The sequence below is a fragment of the Leptonychotes weddellii genome, chromosome 4 (genome assembly GCF_054177405.1).
Source record: "Leptonychotes weddellii isolate Sample4059 chromosome 4, ASM5417740v2, whole genome shotgun sequence".
Classification (NCBI taxonomy): Eukaryota; Metazoa; Chordata; class Mammalia; order Carnivora; family Phocidae; genus Leptonychotes; species Leptonychotes weddellii.
Genome location: NC_138372.1, coordinates 46,240,511 through 46,259,806, shown reverse-complemented (window position 1 = coordinate 46,259,806; position 19,296 = coordinate 46,240,511). Strand labels below are relative to the sequence as shown.

General features: G+C 41.7%; 1 protein-coding gene across 1 annotated transcript in view; it reads right to left on the bottom strand.

The window, feature by feature from the left end:
- PATJ (PATJ crumbs cell polarity complex component) overlaps positions 1 to 19,296 on the bottom strand; it is a 332,644-nt gene that overhangs the window by 52,277 nt on the left and 261,071 nt on the right. Inside the window, exons 32-34 of the mRNA XM_081816865.1 lie at positions 14,615 to 14,689; positions 9,061 to 9,178; positions 5,509 to 5,642 (exon numbers count right to left, since the gene is read on the bottom strand). Coding sequence (XP_081672991.1) covers positions 5,509 to 5,642; positions 9,061 to 9,178; positions 14,615 to 14,689 — 327 coding nt within the window. The remainder of the gene's footprint in view (positions 1 to 5,508; positions 5,643 to 9,060; positions 9,179 to 14,614; positions 14,690 to 19,296) is intronic.

The following is a 19,296-nucleotide window of genomic DNA, read 5'->3' as shown; positions in this document are numbered from 1 at the left end:
AAAATAATGACAGAACTCAGTATACAGGCATTGGGAAAAGTCCTTTATATTATTTATCTTATTAATCCACATACCAACTGTAAGAGGTCGATTTTGTTGTCACCACTATTCCACAAATGAAGAAGCAGATTTAACCTAGAAGGGTTAGGTTGCTTGTCCAAGGCCCTACAGTTAGAGATCTGGGATTCGGATGCCATAGAATCAGCATCATTACTCAGCCTATTAGATCTGATATAACACATTATCTACAGTCTGGGACCTTTGGCTATGGTAACCAGAGAAAGGAAAATGCACAGAGTGAAGGTCTTGGAGAACCTTCTGTCATTCTTTCTGCACTTCACTTGTTCAATCCCAAGAACAGTCCAAGTCTGCCAATACTCAGATAAAAAATCTGTTTCTTAAGTTTTTATTTCTCTTCCCAAGGCTGATAATAAAATAACTCCAACAAAATGACACTGGAGGACTATGTTTTACTTCTTCTGAGGACACTAGATATAAAACTTCTCATCAGCAAGCAAACATTTCAGAGAAGGGGGAATGGAAGAATTCAGGGAGAGGCTTAAGAAATATGTGGTGAGCATCGTAAGAGGTAAGGGTCCTCAGTCTTTCATTTGGCAGAGTATGTCAAGTCTTCTGAGTTGCAAGATTTCATGCAAACTAGCACTCCAAGACCAAAAAGAGTGGTGGTGGTGGTGGGGAGAGGTAGGATGATGGGTGGGTGGATGGATGGAAGGAAATAATATAAATAAATATACTATCTATTTTATACCTTATCTGATTTCCTTGCTGTGTGCCCCTCTAAATTCACATGTAGAAACTCTAATGCCCAATGTGATGGTATTAGGAGGTGGGACTTTTTGGAGGTGATTAGGTCATGAGAGCAGAGTCTTCATAAATGAAATTAATGCCCTTATAAAAGAGGCCTCACAGAGGCTCCCTTTACTTTGTGAGGATATGAGAAGTCTACAGTGCAGAAGAGGGCCCTCACCTGACCCTGGACTTCCAGCCTCCAGAACTGTGAGACCTGGAGTCCTGTTGTTTATAAGCCACCCTGCTCCTTCCTTCCTTTCCTTTCTTTTCCTTCCTTCCTTTCTTTCTTTCTGTGTGTAGGCGGGACTTAAAACTCAAGACCCTGAGATCACCACCTGAGCTGAGATCAAGAGTTGGAAGCTTAACTGACTGAGCCACCCAGATGCCCCTAGTTGTACTTTTTTCTACTTTCCAGAGAAAAATTCCTATTTTAATAGTCCTTATTAGGATTTTTCATTGGTTGGTCCCTTATATTAGACCATCAACACTGAAGGTAGTAGAATAAACTTGACTGACAGTGTAAGGACAGGGTTATTTCACTCAACTTTATGTCCTTGGTACTAAGAAAAGGGCAGCCTTTAAGGAAACATATGTAAGAGCCACATTCACGAAAAGCAGACCTGGGAGCACATCAGAGGATTAAAACAACAGAGGTAGAAGTCTGTCATTGCGGATTGGGTCCAGGTGCATTCATAAACCTTCCCCAGGGGCTCACCCTCACCATTATCTTGGTGTTTAAAAGGCCCATTTAGATGACTGGCTGCAAACACACTGGGATGCTAAGTGAGATCTGCCTCTCTGATCTCAGAAACCATCTGCCTTGGCTCCGGAGCAATTATTTATAGCAGATAGGACTGATGTGGTGTCAGGACCAAGTCCCAGAGACTTAATTCCTCCAAAGATGGCAAAAGTGTCTGTTGGATATACAACAAAGAGGACCCAGAAACCCAAACAGGGCGGGTTGCAGCAGATGCTCTCTAAGAAGGGTCACCAGCACTCAGAATGTCAGAGCTGAAGTAAGGGTGCGTCACACAATCAAATGTGCAAAGACAAGTGCAAAGTACTTCTGACAGTGGGTCAACACTGTCCACAATTTCCTTTCAGATGCTCTCAACTTCATTTGCTAACTTCCTGCTGACTAGGTGCAGTCCCATGACCCCACTGGATAATGTGACCTGAGGCTGCATATTCCATGTCAAAATTTGGAAGGAAAAAAAGATCTTCACTGTGGTAAACAATCTTTTATTTGTTAAAGCACCTTCCAACCCGCCCGTGCTGTTCAGCTTCACCAAAAAACGACATGGCTATATATAACTCGTGAGTCTAACTTACAGCTTTTGACGAGGTACCTGGGGTTAAGAAATAAAAGCTATGTCCCATTTCTCATTTTTAAGTGGTACTTATCCTTCCAAGGACAGTGGTATTTACAGCCTCAAAAGGCAGAACTATATATTATGAACTTCAGAATGCTGTTAAAGAATTTTTAAATTTTTTTTTTTTGGCGGGGGGTGGGCTGCCTCGTGGTGGCCAGAGAAGCAGAAGCAGAGCGTAGTATTTAGCAAACAGCCTCAGCCAGGAAGCAGTAGGTGATGTGGACAGCGGAAGCCCCAAGCTGGTAACCAGTTCCACGAGTACATGCAACAGTGGAGCCCCAAAAGTAGCATGGGCACGTCTTATTCAGGTTTTCTAACCCACCCACATAAAGCAAAATCAGATTAATAACAAAGCCAAAAAAAAAAAAAAATCAGCTAACAAACTCATTCAGCTGGGCAAAACATGCTATGAGATCTCCTATTGGGAAAAAATTCCGTATTTCCTATGGGGAATCTGGTTCTGCCTTATTTTAAGCAGTACAGACTTAGAGTTACAAAAAATAAATCAGAGGGTTACCTCTTCATGAAAGAATTCACTACAGAATTTCCTTAAAATGTAATTTCCCTGGTTCATTTCAAATATAGATTTATATAAATTCAGTTTATTCAATATTCAGGAATCTCTCTTTGGAAAAATGAGAAAACAGGCTCTGGAAGGTAGGAACAGCCAATGTTCAGGGTCGGCCAATAGTTTCTGCATACTACCCCAAAGACATTGGGATAACGATTTACATACAATATGCTTTAAAAATATGTAATATGTATATATATTCACTTCCTTACGACCCCAGAACTTTTCCGCATTTCTCATTATCTGGCTTGGAAAGCTACCTGCTCAGCTTTTGTGGCTGAGGAAAGGGGCAAGCTTTTCTTTAGAAGTTTCCCTTTAAGTGGTCTGGTCCAGGCGATATTTTTAAATCGTACTTAAATCTCACCCCACGAAAGGGTGGGAACTAAAACTGGCTGCTGAGCTAGTTAACTGCAGGTGTCCCCAGTTCATCCAAGCCGATGAAGAAATACCCTCGTGTATGCACGAAGCCACACACAGCAGGCTCTGCCCGCACAGCCAAGGCAGAGTAATTCAGGAAATAAATTATCCCCAACTCAGGAGAAAAGTTATAGCAACACGTTAATCAGGTGGACAGAGATAAAATCCTTTAATAAACAAACGCTGGCGTCTAAGTACAGTCCTGTTTAGGTTGTGCACTAGGAGGGTGTGTGGCGTTGCCTTCACCAGATCGGGTGGGATAGCGGGAGGGCAAAGGGCCGAGAACAGGGAGCAGGCAGAATACACGGAGACCTGGGGTTCGGCCCCACCGAGCGGTTCTTGAGTTGCCTAGGGCTTCACGGGCCTAATAGTTACTACAGAGAAATATAACGGGATCTCCCCACCTCCCGACAGTACTAACGTGGAAATATTATATTCCTGCCAAAAATGAAAACGCATTTTATTGATCATATTACACCTGTTTTACCTGTAAATGTGACATATACAATCTATTCCTTACTAAATAAAATGGGCAAAAGAAATACCAAAATATTCATTTAAAAACATATTTATTAAGAAGAAAACTCATCTCGGGGCGCCTGGGTGGCTCAGTTGGTTAAGCGACTGCCTTCGGCTCAGGTCATGATCCTGGAGTCCCTGGGTCGAGTCCCGCATCGGGCTCCCTGCTCGGCAGGGAGTCTGCTTCTCCCTCTGACCCTCCCCCCTCTCATGTGCTCGCTCTCTCTCATTCTCTCTCTCTCAAATAAATAAATAAAATCTTAAAAAAAAAAAAAAAAAGAAGAAAACTCATCTCTAGGGAGAGGCCCAGGATGGGTTTGGATGGCAGGGCTAGGGGGGAAAGGGTTGGAGGGAGATTTGCTTTCTACTTTATATCCTTTTGTGTCAGTTTAACTGAGTATAATATGTATGTATTACTTATTCAAAGAGATATGTGTTGATTCATCACATCACATTTTTATAAATCAAAACACAAAGTTTTACAAAAAAATGGTAATGAGTAGTGACATCAAAATATAGGGCACCTGGGTGGCTCAGTAGGTTAAGTGACTCTTGATTTCGGCTCAGGTCATGATCTCAGGGTTGTGAGATCGAGCTCTGCGTGGACATGGAGCCTGCTTAAGATTCTCTCTCCCTCTGCCCCTCCCCTTCTCTAAAATACACACACACATACACACACATACAATGAATAATCAAAGATCCATCATCCAAGCAAAAACTAACATTCTAATTTTTTTAAAATTATGAGTAGACATGAACATGGTTAGAATAAAGCAAAACCTAAATTGTCCTAGACTAATTGATACATATTGTTGTCTAGCATTCCATTAAATGATGATGATGATCATAATAATAACAGTTCATACTTACCTTACACTTAGTAGGTACCAGACACTGGCCTAAATCCTGTTCTTTTTAAAAAAATGTTTATTTTATAATTTAGCAGATTTGGGAGAGAAAGAGCGAGCATGCATGTGAGCTGGGGGGATGGAGAGGGGGAGAGGGAGAGAATCTTTTTTTTTTTTTAAGATTTTATTTATTTATTTGACAGAGAGAGCGAGCACAAGCAGAGGGAGTAGTAGAGGGAGAGGGAGAAGCAGGCTCCCTGCTGAGCAGAGAGCCTGCTCCATCCCAGGACGGAGATCATGACCTGAGCTGAAGGCAGATGCTTAACCATCTGAGCCACCCAGGCGTCCCAAGACAGAGAATCTTAAAGCAGACTCTGTGCCGAGTGCAGAGCCCAACTTGGGGCTCAAACTCACGACCCTGAGATCATGACCTGAGCCGAAATCGAGAGTCGGATGCTTAACCAACTGAGCCACCCACACTCCCCTAGATCCTGTTATAGTATTTCTAAATGCTGCTACAGTGTTGTTGGTCTAATAAGCATTTATAGGGGCACCTGGGTGGCTCAGTCATTAAGTGTCTGCCTTTGGCTCAGGTCATGATCCCAGAGTCCTGGGATCGAGCCCCACATTGGGCTCCCTGCTCGGCGGAGAGCCTGCTTCTCTCTCTCCTACTCCCCCTGCTTGTGTTCCCTCTCGCTGTGTCTCTCCCTCTCTGTCAAATAAATAAATAAATAAAATCTTTAAAAAAAATAATAAGCATTTATAAAAAATACTCAACGTAGAGAAAATCCTGGTGAAAATGAAACACTGAGAAAAACTTGAAAGCTGGCCAGAATATACATGCATATCTGTAATTATGGTTTTTTCCATACCACAAAGAAGCCAATTCTTCCACAGAAGTGATAAAGGCCATAATGAGGCTCAACAAGGAACTCTGTGACAGCGGATATCTTCACTTCTAGGAACTTACCAAAGGTGTGTCTTTTCCTCCCACAATGCTGAGACCAAGACCTGAACGTCCCTTGGATATTTCTATAATCATTTCCTGGCCAGGAACAATGGGACAGGTGGCTGGGTCCACTGACAGAGGGGCCTGGAAACCACCTGGAGAAGGATGAAACACAGAATGATGGGCAAGCAGGGGATGCAGCCCGGCACGCACACTCCATTAGTTGGGGAGCACAGGGTTTACACATGTTTGTCATTTCACTCTTTTCCTGCTGAGCACCATGCAGCAAAGAGCTGGGTCCTTAACGCCCTTTCAGGAAGGGATGAAACCCGACGCTTTTGAGATGAAAACAGTAACTACCCCCCCTACTCAATCATCTATTTTAAGTGTACTTGAAATTTTTTTAAGCTTAAAACATACCCTGAAAACTCATACGGAAAGATGTAAGATGATTAAATGATTAAGTACATATAGGCGTCTGTTATAATGAAAATGAAGACTGGTATGACAGAAGATTCTGGGTTATAGTTAGAAGATACTAAGAAGAATTAGTGCTTAAATACTTTCAGTTAGAGCATATCACGAATTAAGATATATAAAGGATTTCATCAATAAAGTATGATGTTAAGATAAGAATTACCTAACAATGATCCCGAAACATATAGTTAAAAAAAAACAACAAAACTGTCATAAACACAACATTCAAGAACTAACTGCCGGGTCCACAGCTGAAAAACTTGTTAAAGGAGTTACTCCTACTTTATAAAGGTTTACTTTTTAAATTTTTAAAAAAGATTTAATTTTTTATGTTTAATTTAAATTTTTAACATTAAATTTTTTTTTATGTAACCTCTACCCTCAAGGTGGGGCTGGAACTCACAACCTGGAGACCAAGAGTCTCATGCTCTACTGACTGAGCCAGCCAGGTGTCCCATGGTTTACTTTTTAAAATCATTGTTTTATTTATTTATTTTTCTTAAGTAGATTCCATGTCCAGCATGGAGCCCAACGTGGGGCTTGAACTCACGACCCTGAGATCAAGATCTGAGCTGAAATCAAGAGTCGGTTACTCAACCAACTAAGCTACCCAGGTTTCCCCAAATCACTGTTTTAGATTGGGTTTCTTTAAAAAATGAGAGAAAAAAATATTTACTGGCTAGGAAAAGATGTTTAATACAACCCCTTTATCCAGCATAACTTCTACATATGTGTATTTTCCAGATGACTGAACCCAACTAATTGGAAAATCAAAATATTCAAAATGTTAGCTTCAAGAGCTTCTTGTACAAATAAGGAGCCTCCAAAGAATGTCATCTTTTTTGACAACTAAGTTCGATCATCATGAGTACTGACTCTTACCCTGGGATAGAATTTAGTTAAGGGCTGAGAATAAAGGGCCCCACCTTTTGGCCAGCTGCAGCTAATGCACAGGGGCCAAACTGGGATCCTCAAAGCTCATTAAACATCTGTCCCAGCAAGGGCCCCCACACTATGGACTACAGGCTAAGAATGATTTTCACATTTTCAAAAGGTTGAAAAAAAAATGAAAAGAAAAATAACATTTCAAGACATGTGAAAATTACATGAAATTCAAATTTCAATGTCCATAAATGAAGTTGTATTGGAACACAGCCCTGCTAATCCATTTACTTCCAGTCTACGGCTGTTAGCATCCCGCGACAGCGGAGCTGAGTACTTGCAACAGAGACCATATGGTCCACAAGCCTTAAATATTTACTATCTGGCTCTTTACAGAAAAAGTTTGCCAATCCCTGATATTCAACAAAAGGAGAGAGGTTCTAGGTAAGCCTGTGGAGGGTTCTGCTCTGACTCAGCAAGAATAATAATAAAGCAGGTTTTGGAGTGGTGGGGACGTGGATTTAAGCTCCCCAGAAGGGAATTAATAGGTGGGTAAAAATGGAGGCTCATTCCTCATCCGAAAAATGCACGTAGCGAGCTGCTTTCTAATAGGAAGTAAATGAACAATGTGTGTGTGGTGCCCAGTCCAGCAACTGGCATAACGCATACAGTTGCTCTTTCTGACCGCATGGCATTTATTAAGCTAATGGCCTCCTAGTTAAGAGTGAGAAATTTAGTGACACAACCTCGGTAACAAAAAATGCCCTATTAGAAGGAGAGTATTAAATTATAAACCTAATCTGACTCTAGATCTTTTGGCAGCAAATGTATTTCACACTCCATTTTCCATTCATTTACAATAAAAACAATGTGCAATAGTGCCTAATTTCATAAATGCTTTACAAAGTTTATACTCCTTTTGTAAATGACTAGTTAGCCTCTTGAGTGAGAAGAGAGATGCTGGGGATGGCATTTCTCTTCTTTCACTTCTGCCTCACCCTGGCCAGTCCTGAGTCAGGGTTGGTATGTATTTCTCCCATACGGGCCAGCCCAAACCCTGATATACCAAGCCCCCGATAAACGTTTGGTAAGTAGATGACCAAATGAGTAGAATTTCCATAGATTAAATTATGGGGGATTAATTTGTTATCAAGATATAAATATGTGATGCATCTTATCAAAACTCAATTGGTCAACATTGTGGTTGCTTTCTTAGTAAAAGGCCAGGTGGTCAGTATTTTGAGCTTTACAGACCATACATTCTCTGCTGAACTACTCAATGCTATCCTCATTGTGTGAAAGCAACCTTAAGACTACAGGTAAACAAAGGAGTAGTCCAATAAAATTTTATTTATGGTCAGGGAAGTCTGGGTTTCAGATAATTTTCATGAAATACTCCTTTGACTTTTTCCAACCTCTTAAAAATATGAAAACCATTTTCAGCTTGCAGACCACACAAAAACAGATGGTGGGCCAAATCTGACCCATGGGTCAAAGTTTGCTGACCACATTCATCAAGTATTTTAGTAAAAACCCAGTACTTTAGAATAATACCTGCTTGCTAAAGTTTTTATTGAGTTAATATTTCTGAAAAAATATGCACAAGACAAATACATAAAGGTGTTAGGCCTGCTAAATTCATGCAGCGTTGTGCTTCGCCACTGGTGAGCCCAGTGTTTTAAATAGGCCACTTTTTTTTATGGACTTACATCACATAAAAGCAAAGTGGAAATACTCATTATTCATTTTGCAATTCTATTTTCAACTGCCAGTCAGCATAATTCATGCCAGGAATTCAAAGAGAGAAAGCGAATACTCATGTCTTTAAGCACTGAAAATTAACAGTCTTCAAATCGCTTACATCAACATATGCAAGGCTAACAATTTGACTGAATATGATTTTTAGGAGATAATACTCATACACTAAACACAATCTTTTGGAGCGATTACAGAATAATTTGTAAGCTTCATATGCAAACAGTATTTACTGAGGGCCTTTTTTTTGTTCTAGCACTTTCATACTCAATAAGCCCTGGGCAATCCCAGTAGCAGGTGAGGTGACCTGCCCACGTCCTGGAGCTAAGGAAGTGGAGGAGGGATGCAGAGCCAGGCTTCCTGACTCCTGGTCCAGTGCTCTTTCCAGGATATCATCATCCCCTCCTTTTCTCATGTTGGAGGAGTCAATTTCAGTTCGGCTCACAGAAAGAATCATACCATAGCTTGTGAAATCCACATCCGTGGAATGGTATGATGGAGCTGGTGCTAAAGATATCTCTTGTGAACTGAAGGAGACTTTTGTTGAATATTTTTGCTGTTTCATCTGGCTGGCAGCCTACAAAAGAAAGGAAAATTAGAGGAACGTCAAAGAGGAGAACGAAAACCAAAGGATAAGACTTTAAAACTGGTGTGTTGTTACCAAAACAATGGTGGCACTCCAATAATGTTGTCTGAGAATTTAGAGCGGGAGAGGAGGCAGGAGGAAGTTAGGATGATTTCTGTCCCATCCCCCATGCTTCCCTATTTAACTTGACATCTAAGATGTTCAGTGAAGGATGGATGAAGGAAGGGAAGGATAACAGCTGATGATACTCTATCATTGTGGTCTGTATACAATGCTGGGGCTGGGAAGCAGAACAAAAATTTTTACAATTTCCACTGATTCTGATGAAATCGATGTGAAGTCCACATACCCATGTTGTGCCCACTGAAAAGCAATCTATGCTGCAGATGTTCTGAGCATACAACAATGTCCTTCTCTTCTGGATACATCCACAATAGTTAAATGCATTAGGCAGGTTAATTGAGCAACATGAGGGCCAGGAAGAGGAAATTAGCATCCACTCAAAGTCTACTAAGTGCCAGGTACACCGAACATTTTAATTCACCTCCAAGAACTATACCTTATTCACCCTTGATTCCCAGTACCTGGAACATAGTGGACCCTCAATAAATGTTTGATGAATGAATGAATGAATTGCTGAATGGATATAGAAGAGCAAAATTGAAGACATGGAAACTCAGAGTTAAAAACGAATTTGTAATTCAATGAAGGTACAGAGACCTTTGCTGTGTGAGCTTTGGAAAGTTAACTCGTAATTCTGGATTTTTGTGGATAATACCTCCAATGAATATTAGTATTATAAAACTGAGAAAAACCAAAAGGACTCCATGCTCGCTTAACAGGCAGTTAAGAAACATAGGTAGTGACCTGACCTGCCTTCTGGATCTGTAGTTAGCCAGGGAACCCATCCCCAGCTGGAAGATTCTGGTGGAGGCAGTGAAGCACCAGGCTGTCCCTGGAGTCTAGAAATAGGATCAAGGTAACTGCTCCAGAACAATGACACCTCAAGATTCTGTCATTGGAAGGCTATGCCTCAATACAAGGCACCGTGCAGTATATAAAAACTAGAACACCAGCCATTGTGTATCTGTGTCGTGCTTTCCAGTTTTTAAAAACACTTTTACATCCATGAATTCTTTTAATCCTGAGAACAACCTGGAGAGTTAGACAATATTACTTTCTTTTCCAGATAAAGAAACCATGTCAAGTGGCTTGTCTGAAATCACACAGCCATTTAGAGGAAGAGGTCAGATTAAAAGTCAGTAGTAGCTAAAGAACGCTACAAATTATGTTTTTATTTTTATTTTTTATTTTATATATTTTTAAAAGATTTTATTTATCTTTTTGTCAGAGAGAGCGACAGAGCACAAGCAGGAGAACGCCATGGCAGAGGGAGAAGCAGGCTTCCCGCCAAGCAGGGAGCCGGATGTGGGACTCGATCCCAGGAGCCTGGGATCATGACCTGAGCCAAAGGCAGACGCTTAACCAACGGAGCCACCCAGGCATCCCTTATTTTTATTTTTTAAAGATTTTATTTTTAAGCAATCTCCACCCCCACTGGGGGCTTTAGCTCATAACCCTGAGATCAAGAGTTGTGAGTTCTTCTGACTGAGCCAGCCAGGTGCCCCAGAACGATACAGATTTAAAATGTTTCTCAAACAGCTGCTAGGCACTGATTCTATGGATGTTCATTTTCTTTTCTGTAGTTTTTCTCACCAACACTTAATAATGACCGTATACCTACTTAAGAAGACTTACTCAAAGACATATTTTCAGAGGGAAGGGGAAAAATGACAAATATGGGTTTACTACCAGAAAACTGAACAGTGGAACCACCTAGATATCAATTACTCTGAGGACCATATTTTCTAGTGTCCTTGAAGCTAGATACATCTGCAGGCTAAGTTTTGGTCAGTAGGATGAAAACAGATGCGAACTGTACAGTTTTCAGGTCATTTTCTGCAGGATAAGGATCCTGCCTTCCTCTTCTCCCAAACTGGAATGCAGATGGGATGACAACACCTGAGCAGCCGTCTCAGACCCAAAACTGGACGCATTTTTTTTGAGGATGGTAATCAGATAAGAAGTGCCTGAGTGTGTGATACTGTGGAGACAGCGTATCATCCTCACACTGATTACACCCATACTTGATACAGAAGAGAAACTTCTTGGAGAGATTGAGCCTAATCTTAATTCATACAGCACTTATGTTCAACTTTTGTTTTCTATCACCTTTAAAAAGAACATCAATAACAAAGATGCTAAAGCGTTCTTAGCGATTTTAAAAAAAGATGTATTTATTTTTTTAACCACTTTATTTTAATTTTTTAAAGATTTTATTTATTTGTCAGCACAAGCAGAGGGAACAGCAAGCAGAGGGAACAGCAGGCAGAGGGAGCAGACTCTCTGCTGAGCAAAGGGCCCGACACAGGACTCGATCCCAGGACCCTGAGATCAGGACCTGCGCCGAAATCAAGTACTCTTAACCGACTGAGCCACCCAGGCATCCCTATTTATTTGAGAGAGTGACAGAGAGAGCGTGCATGAGTGGGAGGCGAGGGGCAGAAGGAGAGAATCTTCAAGCAGACTCCTTGCTGAGCCTAGAGCCCTATCCATGAGATCATGACCTGAGCCAGAACCAAGAGACACCTAATTGACTGAGCCACCCAGGTGCCCCAGAATCATGTGATTTTTAAAACAGTAATGTTTGTACTAATCGTTTTATCTCAGCTCCAGGTTGCATCCCATTGCATTGTGCATAATACGTTTCCAACAGATAGAGATAGCACTGAACTCAATTAAAAAATAAGGAAACAGTCCATAAAACCAAGTGAAACATCCAACATAAATTTTTAGAGGCTGACCTCTTGTTGGTAGGTGTGGTGATAGATGGAATGTGTGCCCCTGTGACTCACCCATCAGCACAAACCCAAACTACTTAGAATGAAAGATAAGAAAGGTTGGATTTTCTGTTTAATGTCTTCTATTCAAACATGAAGAGTTGGAATGGACTTTCTAGGTTATCCAACCTAACTAAACCAGTGGTTCTCAAACCCCGTCTTCATAACAGAAATTGCCAGGGAGTTTTTTTTTTTAAGATGCTGGGATTTCTCCCCCCAGCCCCATCCTAGACCAAATAAATTGGCACCTAGGTGGAGCCCAGGCAAATTCTATTTAAGAATTACTGCTTAAAGTTAAACCATGGATTCTTCACCCAGGGTAAATGGGTTTCTAAGAGATCCACAAAGGACATTTTGGGAATTATCAAAGTCATGTGTTGTACTAAAATTACGTTTATCAGTGTTTTTTGGGGAAAGAGTCTACAGTTCATTTAGGGTGGGAAAACAAAAATCACCACTCAAAGAAGATATGAACTGTTGAGTTTGCTAGTACTGATTAGCTGTGTGGCCACAGGAGAGTCACTTCACCTCCTTACACCTAAACTTCCTCATCTGTAAATTGGGAGCGATATTTCTAAACCTTGTGAGCTTGTTCAAAAGATCAAAGAGAAAAGGACATAAATAAACCTATCACTATGCCAGGAACAGTTTAAGATTTCAACAGATAATAGCTATTAATGTCTTCATGTCTTTTGATAATAAACGACCAGCCAGCTCCTGATTAAAAACCGTCCGGGTGGTTTGGAACATCTCAAGGGCTGGGGTAGTTCTTTTTTTTTTTTTAAAGATTTTATTTATTTATTTGACAGAGAGAGACACAGCGAGAGAGGGAACACAAGCAGGGGGAGTGGGAGAGGGAGAAGCAGGCTTCCCACAGAGCAGGGAGCCCGATGTGGGACTCGATCCCAGGACCCTGGGACCATGACCCGAGCCGAAGGCAGTTGCTTAACAACTGAGCCACCCAGGCGCCCTGGGGTAGTTCTTCATAATGAGCTGACACAGCCTCACAGAGGTGCTGCCCACTGACGTCGGCTGGTTCTCTTCTGCAGCCATGGAAAAGGGTCATAATCACTTTCCCGAAAGGACAATACTTGATTTAAGCGCTCGTTTTTCGGCATGGAAAAGAAAGGGCAGGTGGTGTTTAGGATTTGTCCTAGTTCTAAAGTTCTATGGTTATAACATTTTAGGGATGTCTGGTATGTGACTTGAGATAAGTGGCAGCATATGAAGCATTAACACATTAATAGTGAATTCTGGTCTTAAAAAAAAATTTGCTTACACATTTCCATTTGATCCAAATCTGGTTATTTTTAAGGCTCTTTCTATACCTACTCATTTAAAAAAAAGTTTTAGATTTGAAAGATTTTATCTATTTATTTATTTGAGAGAGAGAGAGATAGTGACAGAGATGGCGAGAGAGAGCATGGGCAGGGAGGAGAGGGAGAAGCAGGCTTCCCGCTGAGCAGGGAGCCTGATGTGGGGCTCGATCCCAGGACCCTGGGATCATGACCTGAGCTGAAGGCAGATGCTTAACTGACTGAGCCACCTAGGCGCCCCTGAAGTTTTTTTTTTTTTAAGATTTTATTTTTAACTAATCTCTACACCAACATGGGGCTCAAACTCAAAACCCTTAGATGAAGAGTTGCATCTTCTACCAACTGAGCCAGCCAGGCACCCCTACACCTACTCATTTTTAAAAAAAAAAAAAATTATTTTAGAGAGAGAGCATGTGAGTGAGCAGGGGGTGAGGGAGAGTCTCAAGCAGACTCCCTGCTGAGTGTGGAGCCCGATGGAGGGCTCGATTCCACAAACCTGGGATCATGACCTGAGCCAAAATCAAGAGCTGGATGCTCAACTGACTGAGCCACCCAGGCACCCGTATACCTAATCATTTTTATTTCGGTTTTTAGCATATAAGTTTGGAGACTTTTCAAAGGCATTTTCTTTGGCAGTGTTTGAAATATCATGTAAGCTCTAGTTCCTTAAACATAAAAATAGCTAATACAGTAATAATGTAAATTTTAGTAGCATGAAGGTATCAACTAGCACAAAGAAATGAGAATCAAGATTTTAAAAAGAAAAAACTCAACAGCAACAGAAGTACAAAAACTTGACAGACAGAAATTTATAGTTTAAGAGAAGTGAGCTCAAACTGTAAGAAACACCAAAGTTACTGTATTTATACTTTTACAGAACTACAAATTCTCCCACTTAAGATTTTTTATTAACGACATTAAGTAAGACATGGCACTCTTGGAATTTAAGTGCAGGTGTGTTTGTAGGGACGGTTCACTTTTAAACACCTGCTCAGCGTATTGGCCCAGGAAGATGCACAGAGAATATTTCCACACACCTTGCACAGAATCAATGATATGGCTGTGAGTTGACTTCAAATTCTAAGACACACCATAACCTCCCAGCAATAATAGAGAGTCTGATTTCATTGCAATCACTTCCTTTTCTTCTGGAACCCATTTATAATGCACACCATCCCAGTTGAGCAAAACCTAAAGGGGAAATTACGTACATTGTCAGTTGGGCACTCCAGTGCCTTCTGGTGACCTGCCACCAAGCCCTGACCAGCCACCTGGGAGATGTCGTCCTAAAATGTAAAAGATATAACCAGTTAGTGGCATTGTAGGGCTCAAGTGCTCTCTTCAGCTTTAGCAAACACCATGGGACTTTGGCTCTATTACAAAAATGACCAAAGCACCAGTCATAAAAGTTCTGTTCATCCGTCTGAACCAAGTCCCTCCCATTAATGAATGCAGCCTTGTCATTTCCAAATGCTTCTTTTGGGCCCTTTCAGATCTATCAGGCTTTAAACCTATCAGATACCCACTGATGGTCACTTCAGCTGGAGTTTTTTCTTCTTTTGCCATTCCAGTAATCTCTGAATCTGTATTTATACTGAATATTTAGTTCTTTCAGGGTTTGAACTCTGATATTAGAACTTTTTTTCCCTCAAAGTCACTAAAGACACTGGAAGATACAGAGTTAAGTTAGTCCTGAATCCCACGGAAAAGTGCAGAGTCCAGATTTTAGAGAAATAAACTACCAAAATCACACAGGGAACCAATGCATACCTAAAGGGTGGTTTATTGACACCAACAAATTGACCAGAATGCTTATGTCTGCTTCCCACCATATCCCAACCCTCTTTACAGGCAAAATTACAGGGGAAATTATCATCTGATGGTTGACTCTCAGGCATGAACTCCTGCATTTGGACTTGGACAAGGCAGGGAACATGGAGACAGACTGATTTGGATAGGAGAAAGGATGGGCTTACTGTAGCCCGTGGTAAATGTCTGAGAGACACCACCTCTCGGGTCTAACATACGGACTGCAGGTAGGTAAGCTATCTGAAGATGATGAGAGGTGTGACTCGTATAGCAAAGTGGTAGTTGTTTGTGACCCTAGTTCCTCGACTCAAGAGTTCTACAACCCTGAGCGGATTATCTGACATCTCCAACCCTCACTCAGTCTCCTCATTTATAAAATGGGAAAAAATAAAGGTTGTTATGCTCTAGATATGTTGTAAGGATTAAATGAGGCAATATTAGAAAAGCACTTAGCATGGTACCTGGCATACAACAAATATGTAATAAAGATGTTGATGTTGATAGTAAATGGAATCCAGCTCTGATACACCCATATTGCTAACTCTATTGTAGAGTTGGTGAAAATAATTACATGGACAGGACACTTTCTCCTTTGGGGAATGCTGGAGTACTATCTGATATCTTGCCGCCCCCACCCTGGTTTCTTTTTTGAACATACTGACATACCCTGAGATAATGATCAGGTCATGCCCAGCCACTCATTATTATTATTAGATTAGGTTACAATCTCATCCTGTCTCATCAATTCCCTACTGGTTTACACCTGAGAAATTTAACCCCAGCACATAATATCCTGAGCCTGCAGCCTAGGTCCCCGGGGTTATTGTGATTTCCCTTATCTGCCCAATTATTTTTTAGGATCATAGCTCTTTCTCATTTAGATATAGATTCTCTCTCAGTTTCTGCCATATTGGACAAACACTCTAGAACTCCTCCCAACAACCCCCCCACCCGAGGCCCCAAATTGTGCTCCTAAACAGATTACATGACATGAATTCACAAGTTACTTCATGCGTAATTCTTCCCTGAGCCCCTGGGCAGTGCTCCTTCCATAGCATGACTAAGTTATTTTCTTACAATTTATGCAACACTGTTTTGTATCTTTTTATGTGTCTGTCTCCCATATACTAGTATGACTTGACTTTTTTTTTTTTTTTAAGGTTTTATTTATTTATTTGACAGAGAGACACAGCGAGAGAGGGAACACAAGCAGGGGGAGTGGGAGAGGGCGAAGCAGGCTTCCCGAGGAGCAGGGAGCCAAATGTGGGGCTTGATCCCAGGACCCTGGTTTCACGACCCGAGCCGAAGGCAGACGCTTAACGCCTGAGCCACCTTGTCTTATTTGTTTCTTCAACATATGGCAGAATAGACTGTGAGCTTGATAAAGGGCCAGTGCTGAATGAATCAAAGTTCGGGAACTCAAATCTTAGATGCACCTGGGTGGATGTCAGAGACAGCCGTGAAAGAAAGGATGCCCAGTGAAGGTGATCCTGTGGCTTCCACTTAAAAGGATCAAAGTTGAAAAAACACAGACATGGGAAGGTCAATAAATGGTGCTCATGGGGAATTTTTAGAATCAAACTTCTAACCTGCCTTATAAATGGAAACCACTGGTATTACTCCTTCCAGTGTGGATCAAACAGCCTTCCGAAGAGCAACAGTGCCTCTACCTGAAAATGATACTGCATGTCTGCAAGTCTACCTTTGTTTAAACCCAGACTAACTAGCATGGGACAAAGGAGCTGACTTCCCCAGTTAAAGACTTAAAAACCCAATTTGCATGTCACACAGAGCTACTACTAATTGGTTGAATTCACCCTCATTTGCACTTGTAAATAAAAAGGGCACTGGAATAGTCGCCAGAAAAATCTGGGTTCAGACTGGTTCCACCACTTATTAGCAGCAGTAGTGCTAGGAAACCTTCATTTTTAGCAACAGTAAGAATACAATAACAGCTACCTAAATAAGGGGTTGCCAGCAAAGTTGAATTCAACACATGCTTACAGAGGATCTACTCCATGCCAGCAAGGAAGACGACTAACCGAGCCTTGTGCTCGTGACATTTACATATCTGGTGCGACAGATAGCAGAGAACAGCTATGGAAACCTTGAATTATAACCAAATGTTATCTGTAGGAAGGTGTGTGGCAGATAGCAGGTGCCTGAGGAGTGACAGTTTCCTTCCCTTTCTCTTGTCCTCAAAATGTGGAAGGATGAGATGAGGAAATCAGAGCTCTGAAAAGCATCTGGTCTAACATTTCTTTTTTTAAAAGGATTTACTTATTTGAGAGAGAGAGAGAGCATGAGCATAGAGGGAGAGTGAGAGGGAGAAGCAGACTCCCTGCTTTGCAGAGAGCTCGATGCGGAACTCAATCCCAGGACCCTGAGATCACGACCTGAATCAAAGGCAGACGCTTAACTCGACTGAGCCACCCAGGTGGCCCCTGTCCCATTTCTTATACGATTACCCTTAAACCTCTGGGCCAAGGGACCGGGCCAGTGCATGATGACGATGATGACAGCTAAAGCTTACTGAGCACTGACTGTGCCAATTACTGAGCTAGATACCATCCCCATTTCAGATGCCGATGTACACAACAGAGCTATGGTTTAAGAGTCATTGCAGAGTTAACTGGGGCATGAGAGGCTAAAGCATATGCTGAACCAGAACTTAATCCAGACGTATTGTGTGCAGAGCCCCTGCTCTTAACCGAGGACAAGCCACAAGGGAAAGGCAAAGTGCTGTTCACCTCCTCCAAACGACACGCATGAGATTCTTAGGAGCCTGCCTCAACATAGTGATTCCATTTTTAGATACAACATTAAGTCAGAACAAGTCATGTCAGCTTATTTTGAGCTTGGGCAAGCAAAAAAAAATTCATGGCACTAGCCACCACAGTGACCTGGGGTGCGTCACTTTCTTCCGTGTTTTGTGTTTAAACATAAATTTGGAACTTGCTAATCTTCCAACTACTGCACCGAGGGAGTTCTTAGTGCCTTCAAAGCTGAGGTTCTGGGACATTCTAAAGTGTTGACTTTGCACAGGAGACCCCTAAATAAGAAGGCTGAGGAAGGAGTGGGGAAAGATCCATTTTGTGGAGCAAACCAACAGAACACATTCTGTGTGCTTATGTTATAATCACCAGCACAGCACTATAAGCTCCTGAAAGAAAATGCTTTGTGGGCCAAGCAAATTACTCTGATCAAGAGAAGGAGCTTTCGAGCAGTGGACATAAAAAGCAACACTGGGAATATTCTATATAATAGATAATGGGGGAATATTCTATATAAAAGATAATGGGGATGCCCAGTTTACAATCACCAAAGCTGGTTGACTTCTATCCCAAAGTTGGATAATCAACATGCCTGGTCTTTCCAGCCAAATTAATTGGTCCAAAGGTAGACATTTGAACTACGTAAGAACATCCTGTGGATTTTCCAAAGTGGACTCAAGGGAAGAGAGGTAGCCCCTTTCTGGCCCAGAGGCTTAGGAGCTTTTGGTGGCCACACTCCCAATAAGCTGAGGAAGCAATCTGCGGGAGAAGTCAAAGAGACATCCAGATACCTCTGGCAGCACCAGGATTCAGGGTCCAACTGTCCCTGAGGCTGTCAATCCTGCCTTTCCTGTAGTTATGTAAGAAGAGCCTGGAGCCTATCAGTAAATTTTCCTTTGTCTGTAAGGTCAAGCTTTATCAGGTTTTGTCACCTGCAATCAAGAGTGTACTGATTAAAATGAAGTGGAGCCCAGAAAAGATCAGGATAACAAACTCACAGGGGTCAAGCCATAAGGTAGCTAAGTGGAGATGAAGAAAGTGAACGGAGCATAAGACAGCAAACTAGAGAGAGCTGCTCAGCCTAAAGATAGCCAAACCCAATGATTTTTTTTAAAAGATGCCTGTCAGACACTGATTGTCTCCTGCTGATTTGGGTCCTTGGACTCCCGCTCCGTGGCACGTGGATACAATAGAAAAGGACAGCCTTTGCCTGAGTCAGTCCCACCCTAACTCCTCCCCCACCTGAGCCCCTGGATTAGCTGAAATCCTATCAGCAAGAGCTCCCCAGCACCTTCCTGCGCCCTTCTGCA